General features: G+C 54.1%; 1 protein-coding gene across 10 annotated transcripts in view; it reads left to right on the top strand.

The window, feature by feature from the left end:
- The window catches only part of Cuedc1 (CUE domain containing 1), an 80,021-nt gene extending 67,824 nt beyond the window's left edge, over nt 1-12,197 (top strand). For 8 of the 10 annotated variants that reach the window (XM_021240032.2, XM_021240026.2, XM_087202496.1 and 5 more), the window contains 9 exons: nt 1,716-1,842; nt 2,486-2,666; nt 3,697-3,780; nt 6,098-6,169; nt 6,938-7,031; nt 7,732-7,790; nt 8,201-8,257; nt 8,389-8,459; nt 10,838-12,197. In XM_021240032.2, coding sequence (XP_021095691.1) covers nt 1,716-1,842; nt 2,486-2,666; nt 3,697-3,780; nt 6,098-6,169; nt 6,938-7,031; nt 7,732-7,790; nt 8,201-8,257; nt 8,389-8,456 — 742 coding nt within the window. In that variant the 3' untranslated portion in view covers nt 8,457-8,459; nt 10,838-12,197. The remainder of the gene's footprint in view (nt 1-1,715; nt 1,843-2,485; nt 2,667-3,696; nt 3,781-6,097; nt 6,170-6,937; nt 7,032-7,731; nt 7,791-8,200; nt 8,258-8,388; nt 8,460-10,837) is intronic. The other 2 variants (XR_015447811.1, XM_087202499.1) reach the window with 2 other exon arrangements.
- Nucleotides 12,198-22,289: the final 10,092 nt, after the last annotated feature.

Below are 22,289 nucleotides of genomic sequence, written 5' to 3' on the forward strand. Positions count from 1 at the left end.
GGTCTGACACTCGGTAAACTTGGGTCTGATGGAGCCTGAGGTTCTGGCTTTGGGGTCCAGAGGCTCTGGCCAGGAGATCGGCCCCACCCTGCAGTCTTTCCCCTCCCCCAGCCTGTCCCTCCTTCCCTCTGTCTGAAAGTCTCTGAAGTCCCAGAGACCCCTCCATACCGGCCGCCTGCTGTTCTTGCATTGGAATTACAGCCTTGGAAGTATTTTATTTGCCTCTCAGCTCATTTCTGACATTCCTTTCCAACCACAATGGAGTTTCCTAGGCTGCCACGGTCTGCTCCCCCTGCCCTTGCAGCTGTGGCCTGCCCGCATCTCTGCCCCGACCAGTGCCAGGGCTCGGGGTCCGATGGGGCTGGGCTTGTCCTTCCTCTAGCACCCTGGACCCAGCAGGAAGGAAGACTCAGTGGGAAGCAGGGGCTCCTCTACCCCGACCCCTCCGGCTTGGGTCATTTGGTGACAGAGTGGCTGGAGGGGCCCAGATATAGCTCTGCAGCTTTCTGGGTGGCCCCAAGGTGTGGCTGAGTTCAGGATGGGCACCTGTGTCCCCAGATGAAGACCCTGGGGCCCAGTGCAGGGTCATGACCCTAGAGAATGTTTCTCCCAGCTGTGGCCAGAGGTGGTCTTCAAGGCCCTGAGAGCTGGGGTGTCCTCTTGGGCCTGGAAGGAAAGCAAAGCCTATGACAGGGACAGAAGGCTGCCCTCTCCGAGGGTTCCCTGGCCTCTACTGTGAGAGGGTGGCCGCATGCGGGGTTCCCTTGGCTCCAGGCTGCCAGGCTGAGTTCCCACCATGCTCCTAGCAGCTGGTGATCCGTCTGCTGCCTCCTCTTCTCTCTCGCCCCCGGCGGCCACTGGCCCAAAATAGAAAAGGAAAGGAAGTTATTTCCACAGTCCTAGAGCCCGGAAAAGCTCCCCTCCAGTGAGGGGGCGGGCGGGATTCCTGGAGCTGGAGGCCAAATCAAAGCCAGGCTGAGCAGGAGAGAGCCCCTACCACCCCTGGCCCGCAGCTGCCTCCTCAGTGTGTCATTTCCCCGATTCAGCAGAACACGTGTCCTGCGGCTGCCACGCGGCAGGCGGCCTCGGAGGAACTGGGGGAGCACCTGGCCGGGCTCCAGGCTGCCCTCAGGCCTGGGGAGCATCGCCACACAGCGGCCCCTGTCCTGGCACAGACCTCCTGCTGCACACCTTTCCTGCAGCCAAGCTGGCTGTTGGTGGCTTCTGTGTCAATACTTCATTTAGATTTCAGTTTTCTTTTTTTTTTCATACCTGCGGGGATTGAAGTCGGGACCTTGCGCTTACGAGGCAGGCAGCAGCACCACTGAGCTAAATCTCCGGCCTTGTACTTCCTTTATATTGTGCTAGGTATAAAGGACATGACCCCTTGATTACAGGGAACATTCATAAACATTTATGTCTAAATCTACAAGCTTGACAATAGTACCAGGAGCAGAGTTCCAGTGCCCTGGAGGGCCTCTGAGTAGACAGCAGTGACAGTCACCTGAGCCCAGGGCCAAGGCCAAGGGCCAGGACTGAGCCAGGCTGACTGAGAAGAGCCTCCTGTGATGAAAGCAAAGCCTTTGTCTAAGGCAGCAGGGGCCCTGGGAAGCTCTGAGCAGGATCCTGCCTGCCTGGAGGACGAGTGTGAAGAGGCGGGGAGGCCCATGCTCTGGCCTGACTGCTTGTTCCTCCTCCTCACCTTCCACCCCCAGGACTGATGTGCTGGGCTCTGGGCCCTCTGCAAGCCAGAGGCACTATCGGAACTGGAACCCACCCCTACTGGGCAACCTCCCTGACGACTTTCTCCGAATCCTGCCCCAGCAGCTGGACAGCATACAGGTAACGGGCTGCACCCTGCCCCGCCCCTGGCCCGCCTGCCTGTCTAGTATCTCTTCACCCACATGATTTGTGCCAGCCTGTTTTGCTTCCTGGTCATTAATCTCAGGCTGAGTTATTTCTGTTGCCCTGGCTTTGCAGACAAAGAATGCCCAACCGGAAGCCTCACTTTCTGTCTGGACCTGGAGGTTTCCTGTTCTGCCAGGGAGAAGTGACAGCTGGCTACAGCTCTCACCTCAGGATGGAGGGAGGGGGCTTGGGGCAGCCAGTGGCTCTTGTCTCTTGGGAAAGGGCTGGGGTAGCTTCTCCCCAGACCCTGACAGATCCTAAAGTGTCCCTGCAGAGCATGTGTGTCACCCTGCAGAGCGACTGCACAGGGAGAGGTTGGAGTTTGAGTGCCCATATGCAGGCTGTTGAGCAGTGTGCAGATGGGTTTTCAGGAGCACACAGGTTGTGGATGAAGGAATGAGGGGGTCTGAGGTCTCAGGGAAAGATAATTTTTGAGCTCTTGCAGCTTCCACAGCAGAGTGGTGGGCTCAAGCATCCTGGGAAAGGGTATGTGTGCATGTAAATGTGCATATAAGTGTGGATGGATGTGTGTGCAGTGTGTGCCTTGTGAGGAAGCATCAGCATGCTCCTCCCTCAGGGTAACTCCCGGTGTGCCAAGTCTGTGAGCAGAGAGGGAGGCCTGCCTCCCACAGCTGGAGACCAGGACAGCCGCTGGAAGCAGTACCTGGAAGATGAGAGGATCGCACTCTTCCTGCAGAATGAGGAGTTCATGAAGGAGCTGCAGCGAAACCGAGACTTCCTCCTTGCCTTGGAGAGAGGTGGGCATCTGTGGCTCGGATGGGCACTGCGGCCGCTGCCCCAGGGCTGGAGAAGGAAGGGCTATGGGCTTCTGCCGTGGGGCTCAGGGTGCCAGCACTTATGTACTGCTAGAGCACAGCCCACACCAGCAATCCTGGGGAAGCCCCAGAATTCTGCCCATGTGGACCTGGCTCACCAGACACCCTCTTCCTCCCTTGGGACTCACAGGAGGAGGGGTGCACCGCCCCCATCTGCTGTGTGCTCAGCACTGGCCTTGGCTTGAGGGGACAGGATGTTGCCTTTCCTCCCTGGGCTCTAGCCACAAGGATGATGGGACAGCCTGGAACTTCGGGGACACAGTGACCGGCGCCACCACAGCCAGAGTGGGGGCTCCTTGCATGGAGCATGCTAGGGCAGGGCATTTGGGTGATCTTTGGGGGGGTACCTTGCTCCCCAGCCTGGCTGCTTTTCTCCTTCAGGATAGGGGGCTTCCTGGGCTGGGTACAAGAGGGCTGTGGAGGTTGTCTTTTGCGGGTCATGGCCTATGTGTGTGGGTGGGGAGGAGCAGCAAGAACAGGGCCTAAAGAGGGGATCCAAAGGCAGGCTGTGCAAAGGCTGTGGAGGTCTCAGGGCCTTTCCTTTTTAAATCAGGACACTGGGGAGCCAGGTATGGTAGCCCACGCCTGTAATCCCAGCACTTGGGAGGTTGAGGCAGGAAAATTCCCATGAGTTTGAGGCCAGCCTGGGCTATATAGTGAGTTCAAGACCAGACCCAACTACATAGCAAGACCCTATCTCAAAAAGCCAAAACAAACAAACAAACAAATAAAAATCAAGGTATTGGACTCTCTCGGCCACCATCAGATTCTGACTTTTTAACATTTTAGGTAGTTGTCAGGTAGTGGTTTCTATGTTACCACTTGTACTTGTATCGTTTGTGTGCACATGTATGCTTGGCTGTCATTCTAGGGGCTCAGCCTCCTCCGTCTTTGAGTGTACCTCTGGGAGCCAGGAGCTCGCTTCCCTAACAGAAATGTGGTACTTTTCCAGATCGATTGAAATATGAGTCCCAGAAATCCAAATCCAGCAATGTGGCTGTGGGAGACGACTTTGGCTTTCCCTCTTCTGTCCCAGGTAACCTTGCTTTCCGGGGAACACACCCCAACTTTGCTTTGAATATTTGGAGTTTGGAGGTAGGCTTTGAAATAGAAAGAGGTGGGGTCCTGAGGCCCCTCAGCAAGCTGGAAGGGATGGTGCTGCTCCCTTCTCAGCATCTGCTGTGGAGCGAGGAGTCCCCTCACCGAGCAGCCCTGGGTCCTCGCTAGCCTGGGCCTATGGTTAACACAGGTTGGCTGAGCTCCCAGCCTGTGCCTGGTGAGACACGTTTCACCACATAATGTCCCTTGGTAGGACATGGGGGCAGGAAGGTCTCCGAGACTTACGAGGCCTGATCTCTGTCCTGTAGAAGCTCATGGTCCTGTAAGGAACTATGTCCAAGAAACAGGTAGAACACAGCAGCAAAGCTGAGGATGCACATTTAAAATGGTTTTTTTGGCAGTACTGGGGATTGAACACAGGTCCTTGGACATGCTAGGCAAATGTTCTGCCACTGAGCTACATCCCAGTCTCTTTTTATTTTATTTATTAATTTATTTTTTGGTACCGGGGATCAAACTCGGGTCCTTGTGCTTGTGAGGCAGGCGGCGAAAACACTGAGCTAAATCCCTGGCCCTATTTTATTTTATTTTATTTTGAGACAGGCCCTTGCTAAGTTGCCCAGGTTGGACTCAAACTTGTGATCCTCCTGCCTCTTGAGTGCCTGGGGTTATAGGCATGGACCACCATACCTAGGACACATTTGCTGATTATAGAGAATGCATGGAGAGGAGGAGGAGAAGGAGGAGGAGGAGGAGGAGGGTGAGATTCATCCAGGAAGAGTTTGTTCATTCATTTATCAAGTAGCTGGGAAATATTTGCTGTGGGCTAAGCCCTGCTCTAGCTGTTAAATGAAGAGAAATTTCAAGCTTTGAGTACAAGGTCATGAAAACAAGAATTGCCTGAAGAGTAGGCCAGGCCTTTGTGCCAGGAGCCTTCTGGCTGAAGGGGGCCCAGGGCATGGGACACATGGACTGGACAGCAGAGCCAGAGCTGGGAACCCTCAACATCTGGACTCTGCTTCTGTGTGGGCACAGTGTCCCCTGTTTGGTCACTGCCCTGCCCCACACATACACAAGCTGCCCAGGCACAGAAAAGCTCAGCAGCCTTTGCCTGGAACAGCATCCATGGTGCACTGGAGTGGGGTGTGCAGGGGCAGCAGGGTGGGGGCTCAGCTCACCCAGTCTGAAGAGAGAAAATCCCACAGCCAGCAGCTTAGGCCCCAGCAGATTCGCATCTGGGCATTTTCACAGAGCCTCTTGTCCCTGATCCTGAATTAACCAGAGACACCAGGGCTGCTGAGGTGGATCAGAATGACTCAGAGGGGACTTAGCAGGCAAGGTGACTTGGGATTAGTTACAGGATGGAGAATGTGGCTTTAAAAGGGCAAGGAGAGGGCCGGGGATTTAGCTCAGTGGTTCTGCCACCTGCCTCACAAGCACAAGGACCCGAGTTTGATCCCCCGTACAAAAAAAAAAAAAAAAAAAAGGCAAGGAGGGACCCACGCAGGGCTGGTGAACCAGGAGGGGCTCCGGTTCCTGGCCGCACCCCATTCCCATTCCTGCTTAGAGTCCTGGAGCTCATGAGGGAGGGCTGACCCTCAGAGGAAGAAGGGAAGCTCACCAGGTGTTTGACACACGCCCATAGATGCGGGCAGAATGGTTAACAGTGGCTCTGGTGCAGGGGAAGCCTGGCTTGTAGTGCCAGGCGACTTCTGTGATGTAAATACCCCTGCCACAGCTCAGACTACCAGTGTGACTTCACGGGCTGTGGAATTGCTGTGAGGAGTGGAGAGCCGGGACTCCATGCCAGCCGGCTTCCCACACATGCCGCAGATCATGAGTGTCCCCGTTTTCAGCTAGCTCGGGTGGCACACACTTGTAATCCCAGCATTTTGGGAGGCTGAGGCAGAAAGATTGCAAGTTTGAGTCCCACCTGGGCAATTTAGTGAGACCCTGTCTCAAAATAAAAATTAAAAAAGGCTGGAGATGTAGCTCAATGTGAAGGCCCTGGGTTCAATTCCCCCTCCCCTCAAAAAAGAAAGGGTCCCCATTTTCACAGAGGAGGAAAGCATGGTTTGCCAGGGGAAAGAAGTGCTCCTGCAATCCCAGGTGTCCTGCTGGCTTTAACCTCGCTCCTGGTTAAGGGAAGAAGCCTGCATCTTTGCTGCAATGGGAGGATAGGGCTCAAAGGGCCACCGTGGGGAATGCCCTGCCCCACCTCCCTGGGGCCTCGGTCTTCCTCTCTAACGGGACCTCGGAGACCCCGTCCCTCAGCAGGTGTTTCCTCCTTCTAGGAAACAGTGATGCCAACCCTGCTGTGTCTGAAGATGCCTTATTCCGGGACAAGTTGAAACACATGGGAAAATGTGAGTCCTCCCTGTGGCCCCCGCCCCGTTTTCCCAGCTCTTGGGCGGCAGGCAGGGTTTTGAATGCCACTGACTCTGGGTAAACTGGAGTGACATTTTAATCGCAGGCTGGCTCCCTCAGCCTTCCTGCCTCACTTCCCTCTGCAGCTGAGTCTGGATACAAATTAAGTTTCAATCCTCTTGGGCCAGCTGTCTGCAGGAAAATAATGTGCCCCACATGGCCTCACCCGGATGTTGCCTTCACATTCCCCGTGGCTTGAGGCAGCTGGCCCTGACCGGCCATGCAGGGAGGCCCTTGTGAAACCCCTTTTCTGTGGGACAGGGAGCCGTCAGGGTTGGGGACCTCTCCCCTCAGTCCTTCGAGCCTTCAGAAGCGCTATCCTTCCAGGCTTCGTTTCAGGAAAAATCTCAGATTACTCATGGAAATCCCAGGACCAACTCTGGAGGTGGCTAAGGGAGGGGCAGGAAAGGAAGCCAAATGCTGCGCGACTGGCAGGCTGTCGCAGCTGGGGAAGGAATACCCGGATCTTGGCTGCCCAGGGGCCTTGGGCCTGGCTCCTAGCGGCCTCTGCTGCCCCTGCAGGCCGACCTGGGATTGGCAGCCTTGCTCCTGAGGTGCCGCCGGTGTCTGCCACTCCTGTCACCTCCCTCCCCCCAGCTCCCACCCCAGGGGGGCTCGTGCTGCCCTAGCCACCCCCAGACTTGGGGGAAGCCCATCTGGTGCCTCACTGCCAAGAGAATGAACGCTCACAGGTTTCTCTGCTCCAGCCACCCGGAGGAAGCTGTTTGAGCTGGCCCGGGCCTTCTCTGAGAAGACCAAAATGAGGAAGTCCAGGAGAAAGCACTTGCCCAAGCATCAGTCGTATCCTTCTGGCCTGGCATGGGTTGGGTGGTGGACTCTGCCTTGGTGTTCTGAGGCTGTGGCCTTGCCAGCAGTGTCATCGGGTTCTGCAGGCTTCTCTCTGCTCCATGCGCTGGGCTGCTTGGTTGCCACCCGTGTCCTGGAGCAGTAGGGCCAGGCTGGGGGAGCAGAGCTGAAGGAGGTTGTCTGCCCTATGATGGGGACAACGCCAATGCCAGCTTCTTCCTCTCCTCCTCTTCCTCCTTCCTGGGAGAAAAATTCTTTCTTCCATTGTGATCAGCAAACTTTCCCCTAATTTCTCCAGATGAACTGGTCCTGGGCCCTCACACCTCCTCATTTCGAGAGGCCCGCCTTCCCCTCTTCAGCCCCTTGAGTAGAAATGAGGTTTTCCATGTTTTTACCCAGATTCCCGTCCATGTTGTCAAACAGGGGGCCAGGATATTAGAAGCTGAACATCCACAGAGGAGCAGGGAGAGAGTCCCTCTCCTACTCCCGGAGATGGGGCCCAGGGGCCAAGGGTCAGGGCTTGGCTGCTCTGCTGGCCCCAGGAAAGGAGACTGGAGGGGCAGTGTTGGGGTGTTGAGGAACAGATGGAGGCCTCCTGAGCTTGGGGTGGGGCAAGGCAGGGCGTAGGTAGAGCTGGGTGGGTTCTGGCAGTGCGGGTCTCCCTCCTGGATAGTTTTCCTGAATGGCTGGGTAGGCTGGGGCCCGCCGCATCCACGGCCAATCTCCTGGACGACGTGGACGGCCACGCTTGTGGTGAGCCAGGGAGCGGAACCGTCGGCTCCAGGGTGTCTGTGATGGGTGACACTGCAGGAGGAGGTCCTGGGTGTCCCAAGTCAGGGGCCATGTGCTGGACAGCTTCAGGCCTTTCAGCTTTCACCCAGTCTTCCAAAGCCACGGGACCAGAAGACCCTACAGAGCCCTACCCCCCTCAGATCCTGCCAAGCCACACACAGCTAAACCCTGATCCTCATGCCATGGGGCCCTTCAAGGCCAGGAGACATCCAGAGACAAGGACCAGAGGGCTTGGGGGTCCTCTGGATAGTCCAGCTTCCCCTCCCTTTTTTTTTTTTTTGGTACTGGGGCTCGAACTCTGGACCTTGTACTTGCAAGGCAGGTAGCGGAACCACTGAGTTAAATCCCCGGCTTCCCCTCCCATTTTACAGATGAGGAAACTGAGACCCAAAGAAGAGGAAAGAACTTGTCCAAGGCCCGAGAGTCAGGTCAGCTCCCAGGTGTCCTGCTGCCTCTCACTAGACACATGCATTGCCCACCTGAGCCAGCATGTGCCCCATTGGAGGAAGGGGGTGGTGGGTTCAGGGTGGAGGATGAGGTGCCTTCCCTCTGCTTTCAGATGAAGACTTCCGGGGAAGGCGGCAGGAGACACCCAAGATGGAGGAAGCCCTCAGAGAAGGACAGTAAGAGGTAAGTCACAGAGCCATGGCTGTCTGGGGCTGCCACACTTCACTTGTCTTTCTAGGGGAACAGAGGCACTGGGCTCAGGCAGCGGAACAGCACAGGTGCTCCGTCTCCTCCCTCCTCATTGTGGCCAGGGACGTGGGCTTCTGCATGGAGACTAATCTGTTGCATCTCTTTTATTTGGTTATTTACTCATTTGACAAAATATCATCACACCTGCCTTGGACAGGTGCTGGGAACAGGAGAACAGAATCAGCTCTTGACCTTGAATAGTCTACAGCTCCACTGAGAAGACAGTCCCGGACACACTCAGCACAGAGTGGACCATTTCAGAAAAAAATGAGGCACACATAGCACGATGTCCAGTCTTCCACTTGGGTTAGGTGGTCTGGGACCTGCCACACTGGAGGAGGAAATCCCACCTCCCCCGAGGCAGCTGCTTCCGGCAGGAGCTCTGAGACCCGGCTGCTTTTCCTCCCGTGTCCCTGTGCACCTACCTAGGGGACAGACGGGGAGAGCACGAGAGGCCTCCCACAGGACCCAGACACACAAGCCTCCCTCTCTCTCATCAGGAAGCTGCCTGCCCTGCCCCATCTCTGTCCTGGGCCCTGTGATCAGCATCTGCCCGGCTTTCTTGAGCTGTTGTGTGGCAGGTGCGGGGCTCAGGGTAGTGACGGTGGCAGTGAGATGCACCAGGTGCAGAGGACAGAGCCAGTAAATACAAGCTCCCTCCCTCCCCTTGAGCTGTCTCCCCACTATGCCCCTCCCCAGGCGCTTCCAGACCCCCTCATTTTCCCCAGCCTTGCCTCAGTCATCACAGAGCTACACCCCTGCATCCCACATTTCTGGGACGCCTGGATAGATAGATAAAGCCAGCCAGGGAAACACCTCCATCCCGATCCCATGTTGGAGTCATCTCCCACCCTGCTCCTCTCCACTGGTCCCCAGGGAGAGTGGGTCCTACCCCAAACCACCCCAGTCTCAGAATCCTGCTCATCATTCCTTTCTCTCCTGAGTCTTCTAGCTTTTCCCTTAAATTTACTTCTCCCCACTGTGAAAACCCAGAGGGGCTGGCTGGTCGTGCACACCTATAATCCCAGCCAATTCCAGCTACTCAGGAGGCTGAGGCAGGAGAATTGTAAGTTTAAGGCCAGCCTGGGCAATTTAGTAATACCTTGTGTCAAAATTTAAAAAAATAAAAAGGGCTGAGGATGCAGCTGGGTGATCGAGCACCCTGGGTTCAATCCCAGTAGCACAGGCAAACCAGGAGGAGCATTTCCTGTGCTGCCCCGCTGACCCCAGAGTGAGCGGCTTCCTCCACCTACTTGGAGCTGGCAGCTCCAAGACAGGGCTGACTGGGGAGGTCACCAGATGCTCCAGGGCCTCAGCCTCCCTGCTCTTCCTCCCTCCCTCCCTCCCTCCCTCAGCTCCCGGGACCGCAGGACCCCTGGTTCTCCTTCTTCCCTTTCGGGCTCCGGTTGCTCCTCCCATGCCCTCTCTGCCCACTCATTGCTCTGCCCCTGACCCTTTCGGCCCCACACACCCACACACACTCCCTGGCATCAACAGGGCTTCTGAGCAGTTGTCTGGCACCGTTGCTCCTCCACATGGTCTCCGATCCCCAGCTGCACCATGATTGTCTTTCCAGCCCTGGACATCAGCTCCCTGAAAGCCAGCAGTCTTTCCTCCTGCTTCCTCATTCCATTTCTCTTCCCCATTTTCTGCCCCACAGACTCATCACCTCCTTAGTAGCCCTAGTTGCTGCCACCTCTGTCCCTCCCATTGCCAAACACCACGTTGGTCCCACTTCACCCTTGTTCTCTGTGTGGGTCTCCTGAGCGAAACCTTAGGAATATCTCAGCCTGGTGTCTGGGACCCACCCGATTCTGGCCCCACTTTACTTCCCTGCCCTTAGACCCCCTTGGGTCAGCACAGGTGGGCAGGCGCTGTCCTGCTTCCTGCCAGCCCATCCCACCCATCCCAGGCCTCCCTCTCCCACTGCAGAGCCCCTGCTGTGCTGCAGGGCGCCAGGATGACCCGGGCCAGAGTTCTCCAGAGTTCCTGGAGAAAGGAGAAAGGAGGCAGCTCCTGACTTTTGGTATCTTCTACCCAACAATATCTCTCTAGAAACCACTGACCAAACCCTTCCCCCATACTGGGGATTGAACCCAGGGTCTTTGCACTAAGTTGCATCCCCAGCCCATTTTTCACTTTTTATTTTAAGATAGGGTCTTGCTAAGTTACTAAGTTTTGCCCAGGCTGCCAGGAACTTAGGATTCTCCTGCCTCAGGCTCCCAGAGTCCCGGGATTACAGTCACGCACTACCATGCCCAGCCAGTGGGCACCTTTGAAAAAGGACTTCACCTGTCTCTTCTCCCTGCCAGGTGCCAGCTTCTCCACCTCGCCAGGGATGCTCTGACCCGACCCGGTGGGGCAGCCGAGGGCAAGGCGGCACCCTGCTAAAGGCCCAAATGCAGCCGGACTTGATTTGGAGGCCGGGTAGTTCTCCTGCCATGGTCCAGCCCAGCCACTGCCACCTTCTGCCGGCCTTACAACTTCGGAGTCACCATCCGTGATCGGAGGAGGGGGCTCGGGACCCCTCGAGACAGCAGCTGGTCACAGCCCCTTTTGCAGCCAGGCTTTTCTACAGCAATGAGTGGAATCACCAGGAATCACAGGAACCACCCCTGCCCTACTTAAAGTGCAGAGGTGGGAGTTGGGAAAGAGCAGGATCACTCTAACGAGGCTCTGAGGCTCTTTGGCCTGGAGGCGAGCTCCCGCCTTCCTCCCTCCCCCTCTCTCCAGCCAGGCCTCAGACTCTGCCCAGCCTCCTACCCCTGGCCCCGGCTCTCTGGGCACTTCGTCCCCTTTCTTAGGCCACCTGCATCTCAGCCTTTCCCCGGGCTGCAGAGCCGCTTAGAGCCGCGGGTGGGCGTGCCCAGAGGTGGCCCTCAGCATTCCCCCTTCTCCCAACAGGGTCGGAGGGTGGCCTCCGAGCCGAGGCGGCGTCTGTCCTGCAAGGGTGGGCCTCGGGGGACTCAAGAGTGACGCCCTGGAGAAGGTGCAGGGCCGGGTGGGCGCGCCTGCCCAAAGCCAGAAAGTGGTGGGAGGAGGGAAACTGACTCCGCGACGCTTAACCGGCCACGACCACTGCCAAGGGGAGGGAGACGCCACTCTCCCTGGACCCGGGAGCGCGCAGCCAGCCCAGCCGGGTCCAGCTTCCCTGCGCGGGGTTGCGGGGTTGCGGGGTTGCGGGGCTGGGAGTGGATCCACAGTATTTGTGGGGCCCGGTGGCTGCGAGGTAATGGGGCGTGGTGAGGGGAGCCAGTTCGCGCCTCGCTCCTCGTCCCCCTCCCCTCTTCTGCGACCCCTGGCGGCCGAGAGTCCTCAAGCCCGGCAGCGTGACCAAGTTTGGACGCGCGGTGCTGGGGACTCCGGTCGCGGTCACGGTCTTGGTCGCGGTCCCGGCCTTGGCGGGTCCCTGGCCAGGCCCGGGCCGCTGAAGGGAGGGGGAACCCTCAGCCGCCCACTGAAGCTCCAGACGGCTGGACCCCGAGGGGCAGAAGAGGAGCTCTGGGCGTGACCCCGACTCCTCCCTTGCCAGCCCCTGGACCAGTCGCAGCGGGGGAAGCCCCAGCCCCAAGTCTCTGTGTGTTGCTTTATTATTTTTTCTCCTATGTGTGGGTTTTTTCTTGGAGCTGTTTCATAGGAATTCCCGTAATAAAGACTTGGTGTTCTCTTGGTGCTCTCATGTGGCCTGCAGTTGTGGGCTGGACCCTCCCGCTTTGTCCCTTCTCTGCGTGTCCCTGGGCCACCTGCCTCTCCTGCGCTCTCCCCTTAACCCTCGGCATTTCTAGGCCCCAAGGGCTCCAGCGCTGTCCCTGCTGCACTCCCCAGGTGACGCCTATCGCCCTGCACCACAACCTCACCGACCTGCTGGCTTTGTCTGGGCGCTGTTGTCTTCCTGTTTGCCCAGGAAAGTCAAGTGCTTGCTGATAGGCAAAGGAAATGCCTGGGGAAAGCCAGTGTATTGCGAAAGCTGCCTGCACTCTGGGTCAATTGCCTAAATAAACAGAAAGCTTCTGGATTAAAGGCGACTGGAAGAGCAGGGCCTGCGAACTCCAACTTCAAAGGGAACGCAGAGACCTTCCAGTCCCCCGTCGCCTTGCCCTGCTCCCCAGTCCCACACAGGACAGGAAAGGGGCACCACCAGCAGAGGAAGCTGATGCTATTTCCAAACAGGGCCCCTCTGAGGTTAAACCTTCTTCCTCGTAGTGAGCCAAAGGCTTCCCAGTAGCTTCCATCTTGCTCCTGGGCTCCAGGTCACCACCACCGAGCCCGCCTCTCTTCCCCCTAATGCCATGTTCCCAAGCAACCAACTTTTTCTTCTGCCCTAGGTACAAACAGGTTCCCCCACCCACTGGGGGCTGGCCCACCCCATGTAACCTGGATGGGCTTGAGTAGTGATAGGTCTGGGACAGCCATGGTGACCACCCTGGCTCTGCACATGGGCCACTGACAGCTAGCCTCAGCCCCACCTGGGACTTGTTAGAAAGGCCAGTTCCCAGTTCCAGGCCCAGCCCCAGCTCAGGCCTGTGAGTCAGAAACATGGGTGAATTAGTGCAATTCCAGTGCACTTTAAAGCTTGGAAGCCATGTACTAGATCAGTCCCTAGTACTGGGTGCCCACAAATACTTTTTTAAAATTCTGTAGGGGCTGGGGATGTAGCTCATTAGTAGAGCACTCACCTGGGATGCAGGAGGAGCTGGGTTCAATTCCTAGCACTGGAAAAAAGTGGGGGAGCTACATTTTTTAAAATCAGGCATGGTGACACATGCTGGTAATCTCAGCACTTGGGAAGCTGATGCAGGAGTATGAGTTCGGGACCAGCCTGGACAAATTAGTGAGATCTTGTCTCAAAATAAAAAGGGCTAGAAGTGTAGTTTAGTGGTACAGCACCCCTAGGTTGGGTCCCTAGTACTGGTAAATAAATATCCAGATGCTCAGTACCCCAGACTAATTAAATCAACTACAGGTTGTTGTTTAAAGCTCCCTAGATTCTTCAAGTTTGTGGTCAAGTCTGAGGACTAGCACACTAACCTGTCCATATTAGCTCACCTGACCTTGTCCAGTAACAGCTACTTTACAGATGATGAAATGACAATTCAGAAAGCTTAAGTAACTTATCCAAGATCACAGAGCTAGAACTGCATTAAGCCAAAAAAGGGGACCCAGGGCTGCCTGATCCCAAACCCTGTGTTGCATGCTGTATTTCCCTGCTACTCCAAGTGTGCTCCACGAACCAGCAGCAATTCACCAGCCATCACCTCTGAGTGTGTCAGAACCCCTGTTATCAGCCCCCACTCCACATGTAGTGAATTTGCAATTGGGCTGCACTGTAAAAGCCCTTCAGAAGATTCTGATACATCAACCACAATTCTGCAACTTGGCCACTCACATTTGGTTGGTGGTCTAGCAGCAGCAGCACCTGGGCATCTCAGACTCTGACCCAGACCTCCTGAACTGGAATGTGCATTTGACCAACTCTTTAGGCAACTTGTGTGCACATTACAGCTGGAGAATTCCTCTGGGACACTGGCTCTCAAATTTGCTGTATGTTAGAATCATTATGGATGCCAGAGATCCCAATCCCATTGGTTTAGGATTTTTGCCTGAGAATCTGACTGTAAAATTTCAGGCGATGATAATGCATAGCAAAATTTGAGAACCATACACTGGGTGTGTTTTTTTTTCTTTTTTGGTACCGGGGATCAAACTCAGGTCCTTGCGCTTGCACAGCAGGCGGTGAAACCACTGAGCTAAATCCCCGGCCCTAGAACCATACACTGTTTTGCCTATTAGTGTAGATGAGATTGAAGGTGACTGCAACCACAGGGAGGGGAAGCAAGAAAGGGGAGGGGAGAGTGAGAAAGAGAGAACACTACCATGTTGAAGAGTGAGGCCCAGGACCCAGGATGGAGACAGAGCAGGCGCGATGGCGGCCCCAGCCTCTACCCTTGCACGCTGCTTATCTGCAAATGTTGGGCTCCCCAGAGCCACAAGGTGATACAGATTCATCTTCTGCAAAATGCTGAGCCAGGCTCTCTGGAGTCTGGTCCCACTGGTGGCCCTGGGGCTCAAAGGCCAACTTGCAAGGAGATCACAGGTCTGGAAAACACTGCATCCCTTTTGGGATCTCAACCCTCCCTCTGTTCTTGAGGCACCTGCTTGGGAGTAGGGATTAGAGGTTGGCGGGAAAACGGGAGAGTTTGTTTGGTCTAAAGAATAAAAGGACAGTAAGGTGGGGTGATGAGGTTTATTATATGGCATCACTCTTCTGAGGTGCTTTACAGGCATGATTTTACCTAATCCCAACACTGATATGCAATCAGCATTACTCCCATTTCATACACATCAGGGAACTGAGGCCGGGCATGGTGGCACACACCTGTAATCCCAACATTCAGGAGACTGAGGTAGGAGGACTGCCATGACTTCAAGCCTAGCCTGGGCTACATAGTGAGTTCAAGATCAGCCTGAACTACATAGCAAGACTTTGTCTCAAAAAGCAAGAAACAAACAAACAAAAACAAAAAAGGAAACTGAGGCATGGGGATGTTCGGTTCCTTATTCAGTAATACATGGTAGTACCTGGATTTGAACCCAGGCAGCTGAATGTCAGACCTGATGCCTAATGCTGGGGCAGTATGTTGGGGGCTGGCAGGAGACAGTGATAAGACCCAGGACCCCTGCATGGATGCTATTCCCAGAATAGAGAAAGGGTCCTCCTGCTCAGAAACTCCACAGTGATCTGTGACCCAGCAGTATGCCTGAACTACCCCATTAACATTCTTTATCTGGTTTTAAAACAATCTCTTAGTATTTTCATCAAATGGAAAATATGCTATTGAGAGAGAAGCACATGAACTCCTTATGCCCGTTATCACGGCACAGATTAATTTGTTGGATCAGCGGGCTGGGCCAGCTCGGGGCAAGAGTTGGAAATTTCTGTAGCTAGCAGAATTGAAAGGCGCTGTGTAAATCTACTGCCCCCTGGTGGTCATCCTGCAGAAGTGGCAGTCACTGGCCGCCAAAAGAGGAAACATCATTTTCCCAGATGTGAGCAGCCCTGAGGCTAAACAGACTGAAGGGAATTTGTTCACAGGATCTTGTTTTGCAAGATTTGAAAAACAAAGCCTTTGGGGGGTTTTGTTTTGGTTTTAGCTTAAAAGGGCCACTAAGGATTTAAGTTTCAGTCCCCACAAAACTAGCATTTACTCTGCCTGGAAGGCTGAGGCCTGGAGTCAGGGGTCATTTATAAAGTGTCACTATTCCTTTTTTAAAGAATCTTATTTATTAAAAAAAAAGAATCTTATTTATTATTTCTTTTAGCAATGCTGGGGATCAAACTCAGGGCCTCAGGCATAGTCGGCAAGCACTCAGCCACTGAGCTACACCCAAAGCCCTAACTGTTACTCTTCTTTATGAGGTGAGAGGATTCTTCCAGGGACTCTGGAGTACGAAGCTCTGAAGCTCCATAGAAACTCAGCACAAGCCACCTTGCTATGACCTCGCTATTTAAGTGTGGTCAGGTTGTAGCACTTTCAGTGCTAAAGCTGAGTGGTCCATTACAACTTTTGACACAAACCTGGGAAAGTTGATTGTTCTGCTGTAGACTAGCAAGCCCCAATATCAAGCCAGAAGCTTGTTGGAATTGCGGACTTTCAGAGGGACCCGGCACACCCCTGCATTTCTAGCACTCAGGGAGGCTGAGGTAGGAGGAACACAAGTTCAAGCCTACCGTGGGAAACTTAGGGACTTGGTGAGGCCCTGTCTCAATATTAAAAATTTTAAAAAAGACCAGGGATGTGGCTCAGTACAAAGGCCATGATTCAATACCCAGTACTGGGGGGTGGGGAGCAGCTTTTCAGTTGAGTGTGGAGCCGCGTATCCCTAATTCCAGCTTCTCAGGAGGGTAGTGAGTTTGAGGCCAGTCTGGGCAACTTAGTGAGACTCTTTCCAGAAAAAGAAAGAAAGAGCGAGCTGGAAATGTGGCTTAAGGTAGTGTCCCTGGGTTCCATCAATGCTGCAAAATGAAAGAAATGCAAAGCTCCAGGCCTCACCCAGGATCTGAGTCAGAACCTGTATTTCTGAAGATCTCCAGGAGATTCAAGTGCACACCTAAAGACCAACTTGCTCTGACTTCCACAGCAAGAGAAGCACCCACAGCAGCCCTGAAAGACCAGGGCCTTGGACAGGTCTCATACTTGGTGGACCATGGAACACCACAGAGACCCGAGTCAACCTTTAACTGTAATGATCACAGGCCACATGGTCACCCCAGGCCCAGCGGGCTCCTGTTTCCTTGGCTGTAGAATGGCCCGGAGGGGACGCAGCTCTCCCAGGCCAGGTGTGAGCGGAAAGTGCGGATCTCTCCTCTGTCCGGGCTGGATTCTCCATGCCTGCGTGCGTGTGTGCGTGCGCGCGTGCGTGCAAGGCCCCTGTTTGGTGAAGAAAAGAGCAGGCGGCCATGTGAAAATGTTTTACGAATGGGATTTAACCGTAGGCCACTGTTGCTTTTTCCTGCCGAGTAGTCAGACATCATTACTATCACTCGTGTTCGTCCAACGGTTGCTAAACACCAGCCACCGTTTGGAGGACTTCACTGTATCAACCCACGGACTGACTGCCCCAAGGCTTTCTCCTAGGAGCTCCGACTGTCTCCATTTCACAGGCGACAAAGCTGAGGCCCAGAGGATTTGTAAAAATCTCTGAGCCAAGTGTGACTGTGCATGCCTGTCATCCCAGCACCCTGGGAGGCCGAGGCAGAAAAATCACCAGTTTGAGCCTAGCCCAGGCAACAACGTAGCAACTTAGTGAGACCTTGTTTCCAAAAACAACAACAAAACAACCCCCCCTCCCCCCAAACCCAGTAAAACATTTAAAAAGGGCTGGAGATGTAGCTTAGTGCAAAGGCCATGAGGAGTTCTGTCTCAGTACCGGCAAAAGACAAAAAACCAAAAAAACAAAAACCCAAACCACCCAAACCTCTGTCCACCAGAGAGGTCCAGAGCCCAGCTGGAAGTGGAAGTGACCAGGCTGCCCAGCGTGTGGCTGGTGGGGGATATTTCCACGCCACCGTAGCGTAGCTCTCTCCCGGTCAGTGTTCCGGGGAGGCCTTGAAGGACGGCTGTGCTGAGGAGGGAGGCTGGGGTCGCGGCATCTTCATTTATCCTCACTTGGCTTTAGTCTTCCATGCTGCTCACTGGAAAACTAGGAGCCCAAGCCCTCGTGTGGCCAAACAGGCTGGAGTGGGCAGGGAGAGGTAAGAGCCCTGGGTCCTGCCCTCAGAGGGGCTCAGTGGGACAGACAAGTCGCCGAGCTGCAAGAGAAGAGTCGTGAGAGACAGCAGGCCTGGCACTCACCCATGCAGCTAGTACGTGGGACTGCAGGAGCAGGTGTCCCAAGGAGACCGGACAGTGCTCACCCAGGAGAAAGGGGAAGGTAATGTGTGTGTGTTGGGGGTACTATAGCCCCAGCACTTTTTATTTTGAAACAGGGTCTTGCTAAGTTGCTGAATCACGCAGCCTGGGCTCCAGCTTGCCATTCTCCTGGCTCAGCCTCCCGGAGCACCCAGGAGATCTCTCTTAGCCTAGCTAAGGGAAGGCACTTTGGCCTTGGTCGTCAGCGTCCCCTTCTTTGCCTTTCATCTTTGTCCTGGGACTCGGTGGGCCTGTAATTCATACACTGTGTATTACATATACTTTTTTTTTTTTTTTTCCTGAAACAGGATCTTGCTTTGCAGTTCAGGCTGGCCTGGACCTCACTGTGTAGCCCAGGCTAGCCTCAAATTCACAGTGATCCTCCTGCCTCAGCCTCCTGAGTGCTGGGATTACAGGCATTTGCCTCTATATCTGGCTTCATATGCTGTATGTGTGTTGTTTTTTTTGGTACCGGGGATCAAACTCAGGACCTTTCGCTTGCGAGGCAGGCGCCGGAACGACTGAGCTAAATCCCCGGCCCCATATGCTGTATATTGTTGCTTTCCCCCTTTCAAAGTAACGAGTTAGTTCATCCCTGACCCTAGCTGTCTGCCATAGGTGAGCAGCCGTATTCATGATTTTGTCAGTATGGGGGCATTTTTCACCTCCCAAATCTGTGCCAGTATTGGGGGTGCTTTTCTTCTGTCCGACAAACTCCATGCACTACTTAAAAGCGCTCTAGCCTCAGTTCACTGCGTCCTGGTTACAGAGAGGTGGACAGATATAGGGAACTTACATTCTAAGGCTAGGCAGGGTGGTGCACGCCTATAATCCCAGCACCTGGGAGGCTGAGGCAGGAAGATTGCCTCCAGTTTGAGGCCAGCCTGGGCTACATAGTGAGTTCAAGGCCAGCCTGAACTGCATAGCGAGACCCTGTCTCAAGAAAAAACAAACAACCCCAAAGACTTGCATTCTAAGGACTACTTAGTGATTTAGCAAGACCCTGTCTCAAAATAAAAAAAATTAAAAAGGGATGGAGAGGTAGCTAAGTGTGAAGGTCCTGGGTTCAGTCTCTAGTCCTGGCGGGGCAGCTGCCTGGCATGGACTGACCAGCGTTTGTGGAGGGAGCCAGGGAATGAAGACTGACTCCACTCTCCTCTTCCTCCCAGTCCCTTGCCAATGCCTGCCACTGGCAGGCCCAAATGGAATCCAGCTGGAAGCAGAGAGCAAGGGACTGAAGATGCAGCCCCCAGAAGTCACCCTGCTGTGGCACAGAGCAGGGTGGAGGATGGCAGGTGGGGGCGTGGATCTGTGGGTACAGTGGAGCGATCGTGGGCACCTACCAGTGTTACGGGCCAAACTTGAAATGAGGCTTTAAGGGTGGACTCTACCTGATATGCCTGGTGTCCACATAAGGAGAGGGGATTAGGACACAGAGCTTCACTCACAGAGGAAAGTTCAGGCAAAGACACAGAGAAAATAGCCCTCTACAAGGCAAAGACGGAGGCCTCGGGAGAAACCAACCTCACAGACACCTTGATCTCAGACTTCCAGGCTCTGGAATTGTGAGAAAAGAACTTTCTGTTATTTTAGGCACCTGATCTTTGTTACAGCTGCCCTAGCAGCCCCAGTACAATCAAGCAATTCGGCATATCACTCACAAATATGGCACTGATGTCTCAGGACTCAGGAGGGTCAGACAGGTGCTTGAATGCTTATGGCAAGAATGGAGCCATCTGTGGGACAGCATCAAAATGCGGCACACCCTGGTGGCAGTTGGTGGATTATGACATAGCAGCCATGGTGATCCTGAAAGAGCCACTGGAACTGTCATTCACCAGCGCTTACTAAGTGCCCAGGCCCTTTCAGCCTTGAGTAGGTGGTCCCTACCAAAAACGACGGAAAGCCTAAATGTCCATTCCCTGTGTCCTCAGCTACCCAACAACTTGGTTGTAGGCTCAGAGGGCTCCCAGTCAACCATGCTTCTGCAACCCCAAAGTCCCCCTGCTCTGCCCACCGGCATTCTGCTCTCTCAGTCGCAGAAGCATTAGCTATGATTCTAGAAAGGGAAACTTCTAAGACTCAAAAGAGGAAGGTGATTTCGAGAGAAAAGTCCTGCCTTGCAATTTCTTCCACAGTGAAGCTTTGGGTCTTTGGGTTCTCCTCACAGCTCTTGGAATCAACACTTCTAATTCTTTAGTAGAGTGACCAAGCTCGCTTTGGGGGCCAGGCCCTGGCGGAAGAAGGGAAGTGTGTCTGTGGTCTGTGCTGGCAGATAGCCCTGGTTGAGACAGAATTGGAAAGCTGATAGGAGGCCTGGGGAGGCTATATTTAGCTAGGAGCATGTTTGCGATTTCCCAGGTCTTTTCAACCTCCCCAGCACCAGGGAGTAAGAGTCAGAGCAGAATGCTCCCTCCTCTGTTCCAGAGGGTCGGGAGGCAGCTGTGAAGCCTACCTCTCAGTTCAGCACGTCTCAGTTCACTGCATCCTCTGTTTCACAGGCCCCTTTTGCTGGGTCCTCTCAGTGTCCACTCTCTAATGTTCAGCAAGACTAGGTAGCATCTTAGGGTCCTAAAAAGGGGCCAGGCTGAGCTAGAATTTGGCTGAATCAGTTGCCGATCAGACAAGTTACTTAACCCCCTGAGGCCTTGCTTTCTTATCTGTAATGAGCATGATAATAGCTAGTGAGTAGGCTGTGGATTCGGAGAGATAACACAAACAAGTAGTAACTGCTCATCAAACAGTCCTGCTTCCCCTCAGGAGCCTCCCTTGGAGTGGGAAGACTTCATGACTTCAGGCTTTTTCCTGCTGACAAAGAGAACGGGCTCCCAAGGGACCCCGTGTGTGTGATTTAAAACATTCACTGGATTAAAAAATTCAGAAAGGAGCCAGTGTGGGTGGTACACCTATCTAGTAATCCCAGTTACTCCGAAGGTTGAGGCTGTAGGATCTCAAGTTCCCCTTCAATATGGGCAATTTATGGAGACCGAGTTTCCAAACAAACAAAGGGGTGGAGGGGCTGGGGATGTGGCCTGGAGGTAAAGTGTTCGCCTGGCACAGGGCAGTCCCTGGGTTCATTCCCCAGTACCGAAGGGGTTTTTTTTGGGGGGGGGGGCTCAAATATGAATACAGCAAACAAAAATTTTTTTGAGACAGGGTCTGGCTATGTAGTTCACACTGATCTTGAATTCAATAAGTAGGCCAGATGGGCTCAGCAATCCTCCTGCGATCCGTGGGTTCTGGAATTACAGGCTTGTGGCACCACGCCCAGGAGAATACAAATTTTTTACAAGTTAAACTCCAAGACACACATAAAGGGAGAAAAGAATTCTCCATTCTCCCTTTGTAACCCCCCCCCCCCCGCCATATTCACAGGCTGGCATGTTCTTCCGCACAGTTTCTATCCTCAAACACAGGCACCAAGATGGAAATTTGTTTTTATTTTTCCTCTGACAGGTTAGGATCCCACTAAAGGCGTTTCTGGAACTTCCCTTTTCATTTAGCCATAAGCTACAGATATTAATTTAGGCAAATAGATATGGGTCTGGCTTCTTCATTTTAATAGCTGCACAGGATTCCCTGGAATATATGTCATATTTTCCAGTCACTTCCCGGTGGATTTTCTCCTATTACAAATAATGTTGCAATGACCGTTTCTGCACAAGTATTCTGATCACATTATGCTTTAGTTTCTATGGAGCACTTCCCCTGCAGTATGAATGCTGAGCTACACCCCAGCCCCTTGTTTTTAGCAGTTTAACAGCGAGCGTGACTTTCTCCGGATTTTGGAGTACTCTCTTCGGAATCTGCGTGTTCCGGACACTTTCACTGTTCAAGGTCCGAGGAGCAGCGAGCCAGAGGCTCCTTCAGCGGAGGAAACCCAGGGGCAGGCAGCATCTCTGTGATAGTGGATGCCGGTGGCACTCCTGGGACCAAGGGCTCAGGTGGCGAGCGCTATACTGCCTGGAGTCCAGTGTAATTTGGGAAAGTGCCCTTCCGTGGGCCTCGGTTTCCTTCTGCGTAGCCTGTGACTGACCAAGATTAGGCTGAGTCCAGCCCCAGAACTAGTGACTTCAAATCTCTGGCTCTATTATCCCATCAGTAAGCCCCGCCTTACCACCACCCCATCTTCCCCACAGTATTATCTCCGCGGGGCTCGACTTTCTGGAAGGAGCTGGCTTCACAAAGAGTAAAGCAAGCACCATACTCAATCCTTCCCCTAGATAGGTCACTTACTACTTCTGCTTGGTTTTGGCGCCTTCCCTCCCTTTTGACTCGGCTATCGAATGTTCCTGCCTGAATCTGGCAAGAAGCCACGGAGCGCGTCTGTTCTGCCCATCTTTTGCTTCTGCCT

The sequence above is a fragment of the Heterocephalus glaber genome, unplaced genomic scaffold (genome assembly GCF_053883595.1).
Source record: "Heterocephalus glaber isolate CG9 unplaced genomic scaffold, H.glaber_assembly_v1.0 deba00001773, whole genome shotgun sequence".
Classification (NCBI taxonomy): domain Eukaryota; kingdom Metazoa; phylum Chordata; class Mammalia; order Rodentia; family Bathyergidae; genus Heterocephalus; species Heterocephalus glaber.